The following is a 21770-nucleotide window of genomic DNA, read 5'->3' on the forward strand; positions in this document are numbered from 1 at the left end:
TGCCCTGCAACAAGAGGGAACACATTATCTTCTTCAGATCTTCTAGTACTGAAATACAAACTATACTGGGCTAAAATGAATGCTACTAGGATTTACAGTATTGCAATTATACACACAGTAACTGTGTTTGGTTTAGAAAAACACAAGATAAAAAAGTCATTATATGTTTCTTTGAATATATGTTAATCACACCTTCATTATATGTTTGTTTGAAATAACTCTATAATTTAGAATATACACTGCTTAATGCAGAATTTTTGTTTGTGGAAAGAGATGATAGAATAATTTCTGTTGGAAAAGACCTTTAAGATCAAGTCTAACACTCAACCTAGCACTGCCAAGCCATCATGTCCTGCACCTTAATGTCTTTCTTGCACAGAGGAGCCCAAAACTGAACACAGTATTTGAAGTGCAACCTCAACAGTCATTTTTCTGCCATCATTGTGCTGATAGCTGCAAAACCATTCACTTCCTCAGAAGACTGTTGCAGATGCTTTAACTTGCACTACCAGTTAAAAATACCAAAGGGTAAATAAGGGTGCAATGGATCACTAATCTGTTGAATGCATAAACACCCCACCTTGGTATATACTTAAAGAACTCATCTGTTTGAGGAGCAAAGAGGGCATACATCTGGCAAGGAATTGGCCCCATCTGTAGCCTCCCTATTAGTGTAGTAGATAGATAATAGCAATAATATCTAACAAATGCATTTAATGTTTGTTGAACAATACTTTATAGATATGCTTTTGAAACAGACATAATGAATATCAACAGGTATGTAGAAAGGTTACTAATAATGCCCAGGATTAAAAATCAAATAACAGTTTACTTAACATTTTTAAGTTAACATTTTTAATTCAACATAATGCACATTATCCAACTACCTCCTCTGTGATTTCTACTCCTTTTGAAATTTATAGCTTCAAAAATAGTCTTCATGTCTACTTCACTGGATAGTGAAAAATGCAAAATAATTTATAATTCATTTACCAAACTGTTTTAAAACTAAAAAGCAACAACAGACTTTTACAAGATTATACTAAGATTTTGCATTGGTGTAAAGAGGATTAACTTCAATAACATTAACTGAAAATACAGCTACTGGACTAAGACTAATGGAGAAACATGAATCAGTTAACATATACTTGCATGCTTTTCACTTGACATTCTTTTCAGTCAGAATATTTCCATATAATTTTTTTAATACTTACTTTGAACTCCATGGGAGCGAACTATTTTCCAGGTTTCTGAGGCTACCTCTTTTACATCCACTTGGTAATGATGAATAGGCACACCTCCATGTGAATCTGGCTTATTGAATGAAACTTTGGCAGTGGTTTGTGACAACTCTAAGACTCGTACTCCATAAGGATTTGATGGCACATCTAAGAAAGTACAAACATAAGTTTAATGATCAGCAGCAACTAGACAGAGCTGAACAGTTGATAGCCTAGCCCAAATGCCTCCTTAGCATCTTGAAGGGAGAAAAAAAAAAAAATATTGGGCGTGATGTAATAATGTTTGCATTAGATAAACAATTTAAGCTCTCTAATATAGAGGTGTAAGAAAACCACATTTATTTTCCTGTACGCTGAAGTTATGCAAACCTTTTTCAGTTCTGCCTTTCTTTTTTTTAATATTATCTCTTTTAATAGCTAATTTGCAGATTTAAGAGATTAGTTTGTTTACCGTATAATTTCGTAAAAGAGAATAAGAAATTTAAATAAAATTTAACAAAAAGAACAGTTATGGCTAAATACATCCTTCAGAGTCTGAATTCTTCAAAATGATATTAAGAAAAAAACTGTAGAAATAATTTAGACATTTTTAATGAAACTCTGAAATACAACTGAAAACATGAATCCTTCTTTTCTTTTTTGAAAGACTGGATTCCAAGCTAGTAGCAAGGAATATTAATTGAAGGTTCCTATTTTATTTTCAGTTTAAAAGATAATTTCTGGAATATGTTGAAAAAAACCTATTTCCTCTGCAATCAAAACCAGCGCATATGTCTCAAACTAGAAAAGAGCTAAGAAAATAAAGCAGGTGCCTGTATATGTTGAGACACTAGATATGAAACAAAACCAAAACATTAACCTTGAGATCAGTACATCTTTAAAAACAGAAACTTTATGCTACTTTTACAATGTGTGACCTAATTAACACATAGAAGATGGAAGATTTTTCCAATTGTCCTACTTCTTCAAGTATTATATAAAAAAAGTTTTCAGAATACTAGGAAGAATTCTAGTTCCGTGGACAGAAGACCAGGGATTTGAAACATCATGAAAAAATTCTCTTCTGATTCTTCTGACAAATGCTTACAGGTTTGACGTTGCTTTTGTCTCTATGATATGGAAGATATTGCTATAAGGAGATGCAAGAATTTGAGCCAAAGCCTATAATTTCATTAGTGGGTATTGCACCATTTACATCAGATGTAGGCTTTATTCAAGGGTTGTCAGACAGTTGTGAATAAAAAGAGTATTCATCTGAGCTTCAGTCAGTACTGGTATGTGAATGAAAATGAGCCAAAAATTTCTCTGAAATATTAAAGGATTGGTTTAAGAACATATTCAGTCATGAATTCTCAGGAAAAGGATACTTGCCAGAACTGCTCTAAAGGGGCTAATTTATAGAAACTTATAATAATCAAGCACCTACAGTTTTCCAGAAAAAAATCTCAAATCATTTTCAGAGTTGAGTGTCTCTAATGCTAATATCACACTCTGTGAATTCTTCAAGTTAGCATTTCTGAATACAGGTTTCCTGAAATTTCCGGTGCTTGGTGCTCATTTGGTGAAAACCAGCATAGATTTATCCACAGGCATGAACAATTTTAATATTTTTTCCTAAAGACACAATTCTATGAATCCGTTATGTTAAAGACTGCAGTAGAATGCAAATCTCATCCTGAGGGACAGGAACCCTCAAAACCTTTCTTATTCCAGGAAACTTTCATTTCACCAAGATATAGGATGTTGGAGGAAATTTTCACCCTTTTTAGTGAGCTAAATTGAAGGTTCCTATTTTATTTTCAGTTTAAAAGATAATTTCTGGAATATGTTGAAAAAAACCCATTTCCTCTGAAATGGACAGAATTCGACCAAATGTAATCATTATGCTATACATCCCAGAGAACACAGACTTGAGTTTTGAAACTTTTTCTAAATTGATCAAAAAGTTGGGGGTTTTAGAAAAAAGAAAGTATGTTCAACAAACCATACAGTTTTCTTTCTGTTAGCATATGGAAGAAGAATGAGTTTCTGGCTAAGTAAGCACTGATCCCAAACTCAGAAGAGGATGAGAATTAGAACTAGCTTATGTTGCCTCTCTTCCAGACTCTCAATAACAGCTGAGAGTAATATTTCCACCCAACCCTTCCCGCTAGCAAAGTTCCCTAAGTACTATTCTTTGTACAGATCCTTTCTCTTTCTAGCTCAAATGACTGAGAAAGCCAGGAAAAATAAAAATGCCAGCAAAGCAAGGAAGGATAGCCAAAGCAAAGCAGCATGGCACTTTAGGAGTGAAGCGGATAACAATCACTTGGAAAGATGAATATAGCTCTGCAGTACTGAAGATGAATGTTCTTTGGATTTAATTGCAGGCTAAAAGCTGTTTTGGATACCTACAATATTATAAATATTTTCTAAACACTTTTATTTCTTGTTGTTAAAAGAGTTCAAAATGAACCAAAACCTTGTTTAAAATCACAGAATCAGAGAATCTTAGAATCATAGAATGGTTTAGTTTGGAAGGGACCTTAAAGGTGACCTAGTTTCAAGCCCCCCACCATGGGCAGGGACACCTCCTACTAGATCAGGCTGCCCAAGGCCACATCCAACCTGGCCCTGAACACCTCCAGGGAGGGGACGTCCACAGCTTCCCTGGGTAACCTGTTCCAATGCCTCACCACATTCATTGTGAAGAATTTCTTCCTAATGTCTAATCTAAATATTCCTTCTTCTAATTCAAAGCCATTGCTCTTCATCCTATCACTACATGCCCTTCTAAAAAGTCCTTCCCAGCTTTCTTGTAGGCCCCCTTCAGGTATTGGAAGGTTGCTATAAAGTCTCCCCACAGCCCCTTCTTGAGGCTGAACAACGCAAACTCTCTCAGCCTGTCTTCATATGGGAGGAGCTCCAGCCTTCTGATCATCTTCATGGCCTCCTCTGGACCCATTCCAACAATTCTTCCATATGTTTCTTATATCGAGGACTCCAGAAGAAGACACAATACTCCAGGTGGAGACTCACAAGAGTGTAGTAAAGGGAAAGAATCACCACCCTTGACCTGCTGGCTATGCTTCTTTTGATGCAGCCCAGGACACGGTTGGCCTTCTGGGCTGTGAGTGCACCTTGTTAGTTTGTGTTGAGCTTCTCATCAATAAGCACCCCAAAGTCCTTCTCCACAGGGCTGCTCTTCAATCACATCATCCCCCATCTTGTACTGAAACTGCGGATTGGCCCAACCCAGGTGTAGGTCTTTGCACTTGGTATTGTTGAACCTCATGAGGTTGACACAGGCCCACTTCTCCAGCTTGTCCAGGTCCCTCTGGATAACATCACGTCCTTCTGATGTGACAACTGCACCACTCAGCTTGGTGTCATCTGCAAACTTGCTGAATATGCACTTGATCTCACTGTCTATATCATTGATTAAAACATTAAACAGCTCTGGTCCCAGTACGGACCCCTGAGGAACACCACTTGTCACGGATCTCGATCTGGACATTGAGACATTGACCACCGCTCTCTGAATGTGACATTCCAACCAATTCATTATCCACTGAACAGTCCAGGCTATCAAATCCATATCCCTCCAGTTTAAAGAGAAGCGTAGAAAGAAAATACAACAGGAGACACATTCCTAGTCAAAATCAGAAAAAAATACTAGCGATTTCATTAAGGTAGAATAAAATACCTACTATCACTTTCAGACTAAGCATATCTATGAGTTTCCTGGAAGAAGATCATTAGCAGCATAATGAACTGAATCTAATCCTGTAGTCGTCTAATGAGTATCAATTTGATCATGCGAGGTAAATGGCCCTTGGGTCCTGATCTAGCTGAACATTACCCCACTTGAGCTGTTCCTTGTCAGCTGAAATTATTTGGAGCATTGCCATGATTTTTGTGTCAGAACTGCAAAGCTTTTGGCTCTATGTTCAGTAGGAGTGAAAAATAATTTGCAAAGTTGTGTACTCTGAAGCCTGCATTTGGAGGGATAGAACTGTGGATGCTTCTTGTTCTTTTTCCTCCTAAATCCAACCAATCAAATGAATCCCAGAGGAATTTAGCTATGGGCAGTGAATACTCTTTCATATGTTACAAATATAAGTTGAAGGACTGCATCGTAGAAAAAGTAGAGGATTTCTATGATTTAAAGATCACTTAATGATAATACAGATTCTCATATACTTTCTTAGAAGTGCCACTGGTATCTTTGTTGTTATGCTACTGTCAAAACAAGAGACAATTTATCAAAAGTTCAGCCTTTAAATTAAAATAACCCATCAAAAAAACTAACCAGTGTCAGACATTTACTCAAGTTCATCTTCTTTCCTCAGTGCCCATTCCTCTGTTCTGTCTGTATCTGTACTCATGTATGATAATAAAGAATTCCTTAAAAGTGAAAAAGACCTCCAAATAGTATAAAATTGTACTTGGTGTATTTTATACTCAGTGCATAAAGCTGGCTAGCACAAATGAACTTTGTGATACATTAGCCTAAATTAAGGAATATTGGTTTGGTTCCAAAAAACATTATTGCAGCTGGTAGAGAAATAGACACAAAATTATGAGTATCTATTTATCTCCACTGATATGTAAATGCTCTTTCACATCTATTATAATTATTACCCAACCTGTTCAATAAGTGATCACCATTTATCACTGGGATTATTTTTTGCCAAGCTCTTTTTTGATAGTTTTACGGAAGAAAATAATTTTCTTTCTGAGAGTTTAGCAGTCCTGGTGTAAATTGAGACAAGGAAGTAATGATGTGAGAGTGGGTAGTGGGGCCAGAGATTTATCTTACAGTCAGCTCTTGTCTCCTGTCTCCTGGCAATAAGTTCCTAGTACAGTTATGCAGCTTTTCTTTTTTCTGTATATCTGGCATTTATATTGACTGAAAGTTACAACGCCTAAATGATGGATATGAGCACCAACAGGATCATGGCAGGGAAAGAGACGGGGATGGGGAATAGACTTTTGGAATCAAAGATCTCCATGAAATAATTTATGCTTGTATATCCTTAAAATGGAGGAAAAGATCAATATTAAATCTACAAATTAGACTTAGTCATATCTTGACGTCCTTGCTTGGGAAAAAAATGCAATATATTTCTTCTAATAAATCACTGAGAATTCTGGAAAAATATGGAATTAGTTAGGAAGCAGGACCACAGCTAGTGATGAAACACACAAATAAAAAATGAAAATAAGATGCATACACACAAAGGAACATTGCCATGTTGATAGTTTCACACATATGCTTGTTGAAAATATGTTGCTGTTAGGTTTTCTTAGTAAAAAAAATATAGCTGATGCTGCTAAAGATGTGAATGGCAAGTTTTAAGGCAGAGATCTAGATTTTAGATCTTGCTATATTTTTGTGGAAGTATATGGGATTTCAGCAGCAGCAAAGGCAAAGTTATACTGAGAAAGCAAACAAGCAATCCTAAAAAAAAATAAAAATAAATCAATAAGATCCCACAATGCTGTCTTGTAACAGACAGCTTTTTATTGTCTTATTCTCCAGGGAAAATCTAATCCTACTTCTTTGATTTTATTTTGCCTGTGTGAAAACACAAATATTTGGAGAAAAAAGGAACTACATCCATCAGCTAGCACGAAAATGCCAGCACCAAAATCCAGACTAGTGAACTGTTCAATTTGATGTTGCAGTCTTTGTCAGTTATCAACCAACCTTATCAGATTTTGAGCAGGACTTGATTAATTAGAAGATGTTACAGCTTAGAATTTCTGTCTTTCCCATGTTTTCATTTGCTTTTGATGTCATTACACTTTCTGCGTATTCTAAATGCTTAAAAAACATTTAATTAAATGAAGTTACATGGGAATTCTCAATATCTAATGACACCAGTGAAAGTTTTTTAATTTTGCTTTTTAATTCCCTGTAGAATTGTTGATATAGTATCTCTCATTTCTTTAATATATCTTCTTATATGTCACTACCTCTAAATGCTGTAAAATCCTTGATGTCCAATAGCATACTGTGCCAGACATAATAGGGATGATTTGGCAAGACAAGTTTGAAATATATTATCAGACTTGTATGATGTAGCATAATTTATAAACTATGTTCACTGCCTATGACCATGGTTTCTGCCAGACTATTCACTCAGTCACTGTAAGTCTCTGGGCTGGGCTGCAGTTCCAGGCGTGATGTGGTGAGATTAGAATCTCAACTTTCATCAAAAATGGAAATATATTTTAGGTGCCAAGACTGAAGAAAAGATTGAGGCAAAAAAGTGAATCAGACTATTTAAACTTTTAAAGCCTTTGTCATTTCAGAATTGAAGAAAGAAGGAAAAAGGAAAGTCTAGGATGGGTAAGGCCATGAGAGCCTTAGACATGAATTTTTACTTAGAGATGAAAGTTTACTTTTTAGGGTTTCTGGATTTAGTCCAGATGTAAACTGCTATGCAAAAAATACACATTAATACTTAAAGAAAAAAAATACTTGAAAAATCCAGTTTAGCTCTTTGTGTCACAACCTTAACATTTACCACATTAAGAAAACAAATTATCTATTCCAACTATATAGTTGTGAAGTACTGATGGCCATACAATTTTCCATTCATCTATACAAAAACATTTGAAGTAATGACACTGAAATTTCAATAAAAACCAAAAATGATTTGCTAGTTAATAGCATCTCCCTGCATATTGATATTTTACATAAGCTGTGACTAAAGTGGTTATGGCACCAGGCCTAACAATACTCAAGAAACACTTGGACAATACACTCAGACACATGGAGCAAATTTTGGGGTTGTCCTCTGCAGGGACAGGAGTTTGACTCAATGATCCTTGTGAGTCCTTCCCAACTCAGGTCATTCTCTGATTCTGTAAACTAAATCTGGGCAAATCCAGAAATATCTGTGCTCACCTCAGGCTCTGAAAGCCATTGGGACAACCTGCCAAGCTCACCTGCCTTGTCAAAGCCTAAGCTTGTCATAGAGAATAAACAGTAAAAGTAGACTTCTAAAAGAAAAGTTTTGCTTGTGACATGAAGGAATTAATTTGCAGTGGCAAGAAATGAAAAAGACTGGTTCTTTATGCATTCTACATGTTACTGGCACAGCAATTTAAACACTTATGCAATAAAAAAGGAGGAGATCTACCACGTTAAGAGTTGAGCACCACCAGTCAGGAGGTGAGCACACCTGATTAAGCCTTCAATAAGCATTGAAGTTTCTTGACGTTTACCAGTAATGGTCAGCCCCTTTCAGTGTTAAACCTTAAACAGGCTGCAGTTCTTTCTTTGTTTTGAAAAGTGTCTGGAATTCAGCATGATTCAGTAGCTCTGTATAATTTCAGTGAATAGGTATATTTTCCTTTCATATGACTGGTATGGTTGCAAATTGCATCTAAGTTCTCAAAGAAATCTTTTTCTATCATCAATAAGTCTAATTTTTGAAAGAAGGCAACAGGCAACAGAAATGAATACAATGGCATTGTGACAGTATGATCATTTTTTTAAGTAGCCGCAAATTAAAAAAGGAGACTAGTTTGATTCTACTGAAAACCGGCAAAGCAGAAAAGTTGAACAAAATATGAAGCTACAAGACACTCCTGCAGAATTTTAAGAAAAAAATTGTCAGTAAAACTTACCCTAGAAGCATACTTTGCTTAATAGTGTCTCTCAGCTTGAAATAGTATTTATTTTTCACTGACAGAGCCATTCTGAAATTACTCTATGTCTCAGCATTAGTATTTACAATCACAGCCAAAAGGAAATCCAGGTTGAAATGCATGAAGAAATTTTATAGGCTTTAATATGCAAAATATCAATAATTAGGTCTTCCTAATCTACAAAAATAAAGTAATAGAAATAGTAAACCTAGGAAGAAAGCAGCTTTCAATGCTTAAATGTGTAATTATTATGATGGTTTTATCTTCTGTATCCCTGGTTGTTGTTCATTGCCAGCTGATACTAGAATAAGCGCAAGACATATAACTGAACTACGTTTGTTATTTGCTGTTTTTTCCTCAAAAAGTCTATTCAGATGCAAGTGCTAAATATGTCAATCTTTCAGAATTCTCAATATTACACATTAGAATACTGTAAGTAGCGCCTACCACAATGGAGCCGTGACCCCCTTAAGAGTAGTAATTCCAGCCCCACATAAATACTACAGTACAAATGGCTAACGCTTAGAATACCAGTTCGTTATTATTATTACTAAAAAAAATATATATGGGAATTTGTTCTATATTCAGCATTTCATATCGTTATATAGAAAGCCTGCATGTAGCTGATGCTTTGCATAATAACATCCCATAATTCATTTTTCAGTACATATTCACTAAATATACCTTGATTTACCTTTTTATAACTCCAAAACATTCTTATTTTAAGTGTTCATCAAGATTTCTGAATTGATGGAAAAATGTTAAGCAAATAGTTGCAAAAGTAGTGAACAGTCAGCTATTTGAAAAATTTGCATCAGTAACATATCTGATACAAAGCCAAACCAGGATTATCACTTGTACAGAGTTATTTGCTCTCACTTGCATCTCCAGGGCCTCTCATGTGAAAATTTGCTGACATACAATGCATAATAAAAATATTTTGTCTTACGATTAATTAATTATTTATAATAGCAGAAAAGAAATACATAGCTAAAATAATGATGTAACATCATGCACTAGGATGCGATATTGTTCTGCAAAACTGAGAAAAAAACAGCAAATACATAATATTTGGTGAGATTCTCTCATATGTATATATATCTTTATACAAAACCAAAGCATAACAATAACCACAACCTGAGTTCTTCTGCTTTCATTAATATAATTGTTATATTTTTTCTGTCCTGAGGTAGGACACCCAAGGGATGTGAGTGGGATTTTTCCCTCCCTTTCCTATCATTGATGTTCATATCTTTAAGAAAGACTTCTAGTGGCATATCTTCTGTTTTTGAAAGAAGTTGAGAAAGTATTCTAGTAGCCTTCAAATTGTACTTCTACTGCTTTTATCTTCCAGTGAAGCCTCACATGTAACAAATCTTAGAGATGATACTGCAGAGACAAGCACAGCACCTAGCCCAGCAGGACACGCAGAACAATGCTGCTGTCAAATCAACAGATGCACGTTATCCGAAAAAGAAAGCATGGTCCTGAAGAGAAATAGATGTAATCAACTAAGATCAGAGTTACGTGCAATCATTTTGTTCGATGAATTTAATGTAAATCCGCAAATCCTATGCCAGTCACAAATATTTAGAAAAAAATCCTGAGATTTTTAGAGGGCTAAATCTACTTTCTAAATTAAGTGATGGCGAACATACTATACACATAATAGATGTAATTTACCTATTCAAAATAATGCTGTCTTCCTGCAAGTCTTGAGATATTCTAAATAAAGACAGAGTAGTTGGTATAGAAATTGTGTTTTTACTTAAAGCTTAGAGCTTTTCTTGTACTACTTCAATTTTGAATGTCACAGGGAGCATTCATCTTTCATATTTAATGCAATGTGTAGTACTGATGAGCTGTTACAGTCATAATTTTAGCCTCATTTCAGAAACTTAATTGTAGAAATATTTCCACTGAAATAAAAGGGATCAACCAGGTATATGATAATGAACAGGAACATGACTGAAGATTCTACAAACCGATCTTTTCTAGAATTTATTTTCACAAAAAATAAAATTATTTTAGGTATGAATCAGATTGTGTGGGTTTTACATTGAGGAGGGTTTTGTAAAGTGGAAAACAAGGAATGTATTGCATGAAATTAGGACTCAGATGGTACTAAGGATGGTTATATGTAAAAGGAAGAGGTAACATATTTCACGTTACTCTCATATAGCTATGAAAGGAAGATCAGATCTGGCTAATATTCCCAAAAGTGCTGTAAATTGAAGGGAAATGGATTTTTGGATGATGCAGTACTGTGTCATACAGAATTCTGCTGCTTTCTCAATTAAAACCCAAATTTTCCTGTTCTAGGAAGCTCATCAAATGTGTGCCAGTAATCTGTCCCTTAGAAGCAATAGGAAAAAAAATCAAGTTTTAAAAAAAAATTGTTAGTAAACAACTTCTTTTTTTTTCACTCCTGCTATAACAAAAGAAAATAATTACCATCTTGAGCAAAAATACACAAATTTAAACACCAAGCCAGGTAAGAGAGCCTCCTTATGACTGGACGGGCTCAATTCAGTAGTGTACTTCCAAAGGTTTTCCTAGTAGGGCTCCAAAGACTTACTTCCTTATTTTAAAAAAATATACGTAACCAAAATTTACAGCTGAAACATTCAAGATCACACATTGTAATTATACAAGACCTTTTTTCTACTGGTACCCTGTATCAGCCAGTCTAACAGTATAGTATGACCTGAAAGTTACGATTAAAATGGTCCATAATGCATTGCAAGGGATGTATATCTTTCAGTATGGCTGTACCTTTGTTACTGTAAATTGCGCTGTATCTCCATAATGTATATGTAATTCCATATAACTCATTAAAGCTGGAACAATTTGCACTATCTAAGTATGTAGATCCAAATGTTGGGAAACCTCAAAGTTCGCTGACCGAGTGTTAATCACTCCGTAAGAAAACAGAATTGAAAGAAATGCTAAGCAACTCTCGTTTAGTTGAGAGTACTCATTTACAGTTAATAATGATTTCTGCCAAAGAACAAATATAGAGTCATATTCTTATATTTGCCTCAAGAACAATAAATGGACCCAAAAATATTCAGAAATTCTGTAACAATTAGTTCTAGAACATCTCAGAGCTTGAATTAATTCCACCTAGCACAAATTCTGCTTTTAAAAAACTGAAGTGCAAATGAAGATTGAAATTCTTTGCTGAAGTATTTCAGTCTTTTGTCATCCTTGGTTTATCAAGAAAATAACAGTGACAAAGAAGGAAACAAGGCTTTCCTAATTCTTTTATACTTTCACTGCCTGCAAACTGTATGTCTCTCCACTGAAGTAATGAAAATGCACAGTTATAAATGTAAGATACAATAAAGGTAAAAGGAAAAAAAAATAGGGTTATTCCATTTCTTAAAATTTCAGAAGACCTTAAAATTAAATCCAAAGAATATTCATATTCTGAAGGCATTGGGATATTTTACTTTATATTGCAACTCAACCTTTAGAGAATTAACTGCAAACATTCCATTGGAATAAAATAAATAGAGAAAAGTGTGTCTGAACAAAATTATGATTAAAATAGAAAAGATATTTAAAGAAAAGGAAACAGCTTTTTAACTTACCAGCTTGACCAAGTGTATACTCTTGATATCTTGTTCCTATTCTGTTTGTGGCTGTACAATTATAACGTCCGAAATCACTGTCAGATGTGGGAGCAATCTTTAAAATGAGTACAGTTTGTGTTAGTTTCTAATCAAATATAAAAGATCTTTATCAGAAATGCAAATACGTTCTCCTTAACTGATATGCAGATGCGTTCTTACTTCAGCACATCTAGTCTGTTCTCCAAACACAGCTCTAAATACACCCTGTTAAACTCCCTCTTCTCAAATTCAAATGAGGAAATAAAATAATGGAAAATGGTGATGTTCACCTTTATAATTTCACTTTTAAACAAGAAAAAATGTAATAAACTTCACATATTTTTCACAGACGCTGTTTCCACAATCTGATATTTTGACTGAAATAAGCAATGAAAGGTCTGAAAACGGTGATTCCTATAGATGATGCAAGAATAATATTTCACTTTTTATTGTTTGCAGCATTCACAATGCACTAAAGATTTGGGGGTGGGGAGGAGAAGATGTGATGTCGTTCAACTGTAAGCTCAGATGAATAAGGATATAAAACAGAACAGATAATAGATACCATAGGGAGCTAAAGTCTTATTGGAATCTAGCTTGATTGACCAGCTTTTCAGGTGACAGAATAATGGAAGAGCATTCAGAGAACCACAAACTGTAAAGCATGTTTTGTGTTGTTAAGCCTTACTGAAAATAATAAAAAAAACCCCTAAAGATAAGCTTCAAACAAGAGTAAGACTGTGTCTCTTTAAACATATATTCTCTACTACAGGAAAGGAGGTTACTTGTTTGTACTTCAGGAACTAAAATCACATCTTTTTTCAGTGCAAGGAACAAGCCTTAGGATCTGAAGTAGGTCCCCCACTCTAATTAGCCCTATTGCTTCTCAGTCTTTTTTCCCATGGCAGCTGGGAAGCTTAAGCTCAGATGTAAGCCTGGTACCAGAGAGAAACAGAGACAACTAACTTCTTCCACACCTGTGTCACCCCTCTAACAGGGCTGGGGACGCTGTTTACACTTTGTTGTGAAATGGTTAATTAAGGACCATGATTTGCTATACACTAATACTGAGTAGATCACTATTTAGTCAAGCTATTAGAGTAAACAGATAATTAAGTGAACTCTTTGTCTTCTGCCTTTCTCAAGTTTTCTACTTACAAGTGTCTTTTATGTAACAGAAGGGAGCTTAGTTCTTATTTTTCCAGTGACAACTTCTTTATTTGTATTTTTTATATGTCTTAAACATCATCTGGCTGCAAGGCTGTGTGCACCTGGGGCCTTTGTGCAGCTCAGCAGCAGCAAAGGAGAAAAGGGGAGGTGTGGGAGAAGCACCGCTGCTGGCATCCAAATTCTTGTTGTAGACTGTGCATGACTTTGACTGTGTTTAAAGGGTGTACTGAGATCTGTTATGTCACTCTGCCTGTGTTCAAAATAAATATTGGATTAGAGCATTCCCTGGGATACAAAAGAATCCTACTCCTATCCCCTCCACCCTGTCAAGCAGGTCGATCAGGGAAGACCCTAACAGTTTTATATTTATTTACGTATTTATTTCCTTGCAAGAAATGCAAGTTACATTTTTGTTCACTGCAGTATTCAGTTTCTTCTGAGCATGAGCCATGCAAATGAAGTTTATTTTCTAACTGCTCACAAGAAATGTAGACATTTATAAATAAGTTCAGAAATAGTCTGGGTTTGTTTTTTTGAAAGAGCCTTACTTATTAAATTATAAGTCATATCCTTAAATGCACTCTATAGTACTAACAACAGTGCCAAACTGAGGAAGAAACTAATTAACTATACTACATTGATTTCAATTTTAAGCCTTACCTCTAGAATCAGCTTTCTTCCTGTACTGTAGGTCTTCAGATGTGTTGTATTTTTTACTGGTAAAACTAATCTTCCTCTTCTCCACTGAACTATGGCAGCTGGATTTGCTAGCACTTCACAGCTTATATTGATGGGATTGCCTTCCCAAGAGTAATACATGGTTTGATTTGACATAAAGGTTGGAGCATCTGGAAAAAGGAAGTAATACACAAATCTATAAACTGGTTTAGTAAAACAAGCTGTATACTCTGATCCAGGCATTCATGTTCACAGAGAAATTTCAGTTCATTGCTTTAACAATTTATTATGGACCTTGAAAATATCAGTATTCAACTTTGAGTTTCTTGAGCATTTACTTTGGTAGCTTTCTCCTCTCCTGAAACATTTGCAGCTGAAATTCTAAGAAAGGGATACCTGCTAATTATATTCAACATTAGGCAGCATCAGGCCCTTGAAACATGTTATTTCAGAAATGACAAGGAAATGAGGGTAGGAAATATTTCAGCCAGATCCTTCTATGACAAAGTGAAGTGACCTATGGAACTTATATGTATAATCTGTTCATTTGCTGATTGTACAATCTCTTCTTTTGCTATAGGGAAATTAAATTCAGTCTCCAAATTCACTCTCTAAGAGCTTACCCATTTCTCACTGGAACTATCTTATACTTTACGAAATCTTTCTAAAGAGAGAAGTTTAGTGCTATGAATAAACTTAGAAGAAAAAAGATCACACCTAAATTGTTGCAATGTACTCTACTCACTCCAGAAAAAGTATTGTGTTTATCAGTGCATTAATTAGGATGATCTTTATACCACTTCCTTATGAAATCATCAAGTACAGAAAAGCAAAAAGATGGTGCATCTTCCTTACAAACCTGCCTATAAATGTCTGTGTTGAATATACAGCCAAACACTGAGTCTGACACAGAGAACATCATTAGTTTACAAACTAGGTGATTTTCAGGTCACAATGCCATTAGTAACAAGAATTACCTGTTCTACTCACCTTTTCTCTGGATATTATGAATAGTTTAATGCTCTCTGTAAAATGAGAGTGAGTAGATTTTTCACTGCTCTTCTACTTATGTCTTGGGTAAAACATGATTTTTGTCTATCAAATATTTATTTGTGATTTTTTTTAAAAAAGTTTTAACCACACTCTTATATTTTATGAGTATTAATAAAATATTGTTTCTATTACTGAAAGTCAAGGAAAATCTCCATCACTTTAACTCCAAAAGAAAATGACCGATTATACACAGTGTCATGGTATCTCTTTTTAATTTTTAAAATATATATATGTATATATTTTTATTTTGATAAATAGCTTCTAAATGTTTCTAGATGTTTCCCTGGTAATTCTTATCAAGTCTTCTCACAAATGGTTTGACTTTAGCCTAGAAAATTTCTCTTAGGCCAGAACCGAGCACATTTAATTAAGTAGTACAATTTAACTTTAGGAATGGTCTAAAACTACTTCCTTGTTTCTTAAGTGCATGTTTTCAATACCTATGCATGTTTGTCAATAAAAATAACTTTTCTGAGACATTTTGTTGCTGCATGTAGGCATACAGGCTTTGACCAAAAAGGACTCTTATCAGTAGAAGTTTTAAAGCATAGAACAAGGCTGCTACATTGCTCAATGCTAGCAGCATTTTTTTAAAGTAATAATTCAGCCCTTATTTTTGTAGGAAAGCAAATTATTCCATCCAAATAAGTAAACTATGTCTTCCTATGAACTTATTTACCAGATATAGGAGCTCACATTTCTTTTCCAAATGTTTTGATAAATAATTCTAGTAAATTCTTGATTTTCATAAACCTCTAGAAAACATATTTAAACACCTTAATGCAAAAATGGACTATCAAACATTCTTCAGGATGTGATACATCATGCTAGTGGAGCTCTAGGAATGAATAAGAAAACTGCAAAACTGCATATGCCTGTTTTATGCTTAAGTATCATCTGGAATCTCAGAATATTATGAGTCAAAGTCTTGGCTTTTCCTCTGTAAATGAAGTTAGTGGAAAACTGCACAAACTGATTTCTGCCTGGCAGACAGATTTTGTATTTGTGTTCAACATATGGATCAGAAATATCATCAGAGTATTTATGAGACACAAAATGTGGTTATTTCACAATGAATTTTAGATAAGCACTGTCTCCCACTGCATGATTTCTCCTAAGCAGTTCACACCATTAATGAACACTGGCATGAATGTGCAAGATAGAAAGATGTTCTACCTACACCTGACTAACTTCTCTTCCTAGGTAACATCATGTGATTTCATGCTCTCTGTTAAGCTAAGTACACGTGACAAACTCAGATCCTATTTACAAAGTCTTACAAGTGAAAAAACAGTGTACAATTCTATATCACAGGTACAAACATTCAGAAGAACAGGGACTTTCAGTTCAGGCTGCTTTCTCTTCTAAATGTAATATTTGGATGGCTATAGCATCTGTTTATTTATATTTTAAAAGAATAGGTGGGTTATAGATGCCACCTGCACATGGCCATAGATAGTAACAATTTTAACATCATAAACCACAAATAGGGCTAAGAGCCCATCAACTAAATATATATCCCCAAATCAACAACTCCCAAATGAAAAGCATTCCTAAACAAAAAGAGCTTCACATTTTCCCTGTCAAAAAGTCTAGTTAAAAAGTCTTTGCTGCCATTTCCCTAGCAGTTGAAAGCTCCAATACAGCAAAAAGAGGACACAGAATGACTGGGTAATGGCTTGATACAGACAAAAAATTTTGTTAGATGATTTTTGATTTCCTAGTCAGGAATAGATAAAGATACCTGGGGTGATGTTTCACACAAAGAAAATAACTCTGGAAATATTTTTTTTAAGTACAAATAAAAGTTATTTCATATTTGTTATAAAGAGGGAAAAATAGTTGGGAGGGAATAACTGGTTTATAAATAGATTTTGTTTTTTTCCTATATGCTCTTCATTATTAACTGTAGTATATTACCTTTAAGTGGTTAGAGAATGAACATTTATTAAACAGAAAAACAAAAGATGTTTGATATAAAATAGAGGATGAAAAAATAACAAGCCTTAAAGTCAAGGCTTTGAAAACATAAGGTTTACCTTTTTATCTTTCTACAAAATCTGATCCCTCCTTTTCTAGAATAACTAAGAAACAAATTAAGTCAATAAATGGAACATTTATCAAGAAATTCCATCAACTTAAAAAGAAGCATAACCAAGTAATAATGAAAAGGTGGGCTTTCTCATTTGTTAACATATTTTAAGGATATTTAAATGCAGTATATGTACTGCATAAAAATAAAATGCTGCCATGCAGACTACTGAGCTATTAAAAATAAAAATATGCTTTGATTACCTTCTATGTAACTCAGGATTGATTTATGCCTGACAAAAAATCAATTCAGAGTGCATACGAGCTCTTCATTTTAAGTTTTTGTACACAAAGCACTATTAGTTAAGATAAAATACTGGACTTCTAAATAACTAAAAAGACAACTAGGAGCTTTAATAGAGGTGGGCTTGTTCAGCCTGGAGAAGAGAAGGCTCTGGGGAGATCTTATAGTGACCTTCCAGTACCTGAAGAGGGAGTACAAGAAAGCTGGAGAGGGACGGTTCACAAACGCTTGTAGTGATAGGATGAGGGGGAATGGATTTAAACTGGAGAGGGGCAGATTTAGGCTAGACATAAGGAAGAAATTTTTCACCATGTGAATGGTGAGGTACTGGAAGGGGTTGCCCAGGGAAGTTCTGGATGCCCCATCCCTGGAGGTGTTCAAGGACAGGTTGGATGAGGCCTCAGGCACCCTGATCTAGTGAGATGTCCCTGCCCATGGCAGGGGGGTTGGAAATAGATGATATTTAAGGTCCCTTCCAACCTAACCTATGTTATGATTCTATGATTCTACGAGTCTATTCTATTTCACAAATTTTCTTGTTTGTATCTAATCTGAAATTACCCTTTTTTAGTTTAAAATCATTGCTTCTTGTTCTGTCACTACAGGTCCTGATAAAAAGCCTCTTTTCATCTTTCTTATATACTGAAAGCCTGCAATGTGTAGGCAGCCTTCTCTTCTCTAGGCTGAACAACCCCAAACCTCTCAGCCCTTCTTCATAGGAGAGGTGTTCCAGTCTTCCTGTTGCTTTTTTTATGGCCCTCCTTCGGACCTGTTCTAACAATTCCATGTCTGCCTTGTACTGGGGATCCCAGAACTGGATGCAATACTCCAGGTGAGGTCTCACAAAAGGTGAGTAGAAGAGGAGAATTACCTCCCTTGACCTGCTGGCCTTGCTTCTTTTTATACAGTCCAGGATGCAATAAAGTTCTTAAGTACTGTTATAAGCTTGAACAGTGAAAGATGGAGCATTATATTTGCGAGATGATGCAATAAAAATGAATAAGATGCCTAAAAGGAACAAGACAAAGGTAAAACCCCCCAAAATAAACAAAGATGTTCTATAGGGGTAGAATTCTATAAGCAATTATAACTTTAGAACAACATTCTAGAATTGTTAATACAATGACACCTGTATCACCTAAACTCAAGCTGTTTGTTTTCCCAAACAAGAAAGAAACGGGTAGGTCAGCTGTCCAATTAGGAGAAGGGATTCTGGACAACCTGCATAACAAGACTATGTATAAGAACGAAATGCTGATCTGAAAACTGTTTTTAGCATTTAGATACTCTTATTAGGTAGACTGTCTAAGAACAGTGATTCAAAAACAGGCTAATATATCGTCTGTCTCATCCTGAAAGTAATTAAATTAATGACTTCAAAGATCCAGTTCTGGTGTATGTTCTGCATTATACACAAAATTGGATACAGCAAATTACCTGATGTGTCCAGACAGCTACAGTAGCAAACTAGTGTATAGAATCACATCTGCACGTCTTAATTTAAGAATACAGGTTTTTAAACTTTTAGATATTACTCAAATAATTTTTCTTCCTGGTTTATACAAATAAATATATAGCAGATTGTCAGATCTAAAATGCAAGGACATTTATTGGAAGCCTCTCTCTTAGATAGTTAAACCTATATAAGTTTCCCATCATCAACGACTGTAATAAACCACATCCTCTAGTACTTTCCCTGCCATCCATCCTGCAAAAGTATTTTAATTTTTTGTAACTGTCACAATTTGTTTAGCAGCCTTCTATCTTTCTCTTGTATTTTCTCCTGCATACCTGTTTCACAGTAGTCACTATTTTGGAATGAATAGCTTTTCCTTAGAGGTGAAGTAGAACAACCTCTCCAGCCAGGTATGATAACTGTCACATATTCTTTGTTACAAGACATAACATCAGAAAGACTTAATAAAGGAGGCAAGGTGATTAGATTTTAATATATACTCATCCTTAAAAGGACTGACTATTTTTCAGAGTTTTAGTGCTACTATCATGATCGTGTGCCTGCAAGATAAAATTTGCTCAATCTGTATGGGAAGTTTCCAAATAGGAAAACAAATGAAACATATCATATACGAGGTTTTAAATTGCTCTGAACTGGAAAAAAAAAAAAAAAAAAACCAAACCAAAAATCAAACCCAAAACCAAACCAGAAGTATTTTTTCAGCATCCAGTTAATAATTTTGAAAGTCTAAGATCAGCAGTTTTGCAGTGGTACATATTTTTTTTTACAGCAAGTGACAAGAAAGACCACTCTCAGTATTGTTTCCTTTCCCCCACTCCGTTGTCTTGGTTCGTCTCAAAATGCACGACAATAAAAGATTGATATTCAATATTATGACAGACTATCTGCTAATTACAGTTATGCAAGAGCAAGAGTTCCCTCTTACTGGCAAGCAGCCCTAGTCCCTGATAAACTTGACTATGATATTATTTTTAATATCCAAACACCAAACTAATTTCTCCATTTCCTTAAACATACACATAGTGAAAAACTGCAATGCCTTTCTTAAACCAGGGTCCTAACCCTAATTTCTTTTTGTATCTTACTTGTTACATTTTCAGAACTAAATCCAGCTAAATCCAACTAAATACATGTTACTTGTATTTTCCCACCTGTCATACTTACCTTAACAACTGGCCTCCTATTGAGATCTTCCCGCTATTCTCTAACGTACACCTATCTCTCTCTCTCTCTCTTTCTCCTATATTCCCAAATCATAATTGTTGTTTCAAAATAATTGCTAAGATATTTTAAGGAACATACTAAAAATTCATACAATATTGCTAAAATTACACTGTACATCCAACTCCATTTCCAACATGTGGTCACCCTAAAACAATACCTTATATTCTTCAGACCTCTAGTGCAGTGTGCTCAAACTCATCTTGTATTTTCCTGTTTATTTAGACCTGTGCTGCTCCCAGTGTGTGTGGTACAGAACTCAGCGGCACGCTTTGTGGTGCAGGGGAACCTTGCCTCAGTTACTCTGAACAAACCTATATGCCTCAAGTTAACTGTAAACAATATTGGAGGTCTCTACGTTAAGCATGTCCTAACCTAGTGACTTCAGGATGCTCTGACAGAACTGAAGACTATTTAATGATACCATCTTCAAGTAATGTCAAGTATTGTGTAGTTAAGGGAAGGTAATTGAGAAAAAATACTGAGGTTACAAACCGTAGAACCATAGACTAGTTTAGGTTGGAAGAGACCTTAAAGATCATCCAGTTCCATCTCCCCTGCCATGGGCAGGGACATCTCACTGGATCAGGCTGCCCAAGGCCCCATCCAACCTGGCCTTGAACACCCCCAGGGATGGAGCACCCACAGCTTCCCTTGGCAACCTGTTCCAGTGCCTCACCACTCTCATAGTGAAGAAATTTCTCTTAATGTCCAGTCTAAATCTGCCCCTCTCCAGTTTATACCAGTTCCCCCTCATGCTATCACCACAAGCCTTTATGAATAGCCTCTCTACAGCCTTCCTGTAGGCCCCCTTCAGGTAATGGAAGGATCATCAATTAAAAATGAATTAAAAATCTCATTTTAAGATATTATCTTTTGCTCAACTTCCAAAGTTTCAACATTACACTTAGCATACCACCCAAATATTTTCTTCATAATTCTCAGATGTGCTGTTGCTGCTCTGCTGGACCTGTCTTGGAGATACAGAGAAGAACAAAGGCCACGCTGCCCTTTTTTAATTCACTGGTAATCACTGTATAATGTAAATCACGCTTAACATAGTACGAAATGACTTGCAAAACTCTGTTAATTTTGCAAGTATGAAAAACTAGTTTATAATTTATGCATTAATATTCAATGAAAACATTTCATTTTTAACCTTTAAGATCAACTCATGAAGTAGAACTATTTTCAAGAAAACAACAGAAAATTCTTTCTCGCTTTTTAACCTCTGCTTTTCACAATTGCATATGAGAAAAAGTATGTCAGTAAGCAAAGATACTGAGCCATCTACACCTATTAATGAAATGAGAAAATTATTAGAAGAGAAACAG

General features: G+C 35.1%; 1 protein-coding gene across 1 annotated transcript in view; it reads right to left on the reverse strand.

The window, feature by feature from the left end:
- The window catches only part of NCAM2 (neural cell adhesion molecule 2), a 271224-nt gene that overhangs the window by 52148 nt on the left and 197306 nt on the right, over positions 1 to 21770 (reverse strand). Inside the window, exons 11-13 of the mRNA XM_054061402.1 lie at positions 14333 to 14520; positions 12482 to 12578; positions 1215 to 1388 (exon numbers count right to left, since the gene is read on the reverse strand). Coding sequence (XP_053917377.1) covers positions 1215 to 1388; positions 12482 to 12578; positions 14333 to 14520 — 459 coding nt within the window. The remainder of the gene's footprint in view (positions 1 to 1214; positions 1389 to 12481; positions 12579 to 14332; positions 14521 to 21770) is intronic.

The sequence above is a fragment of the Cuculus canorus genome, chromosome 1 (genome assembly GCF_017976375.1).
Source record: "Cuculus canorus isolate bCucCan1 chromosome 1, bCucCan1.pri, whole genome shotgun sequence".
Lineage (NCBI taxonomy): Eukaryota > Metazoa > Chordata > Aves > Cuculiformes > Cuculidae > Cuculus > Cuculus canorus.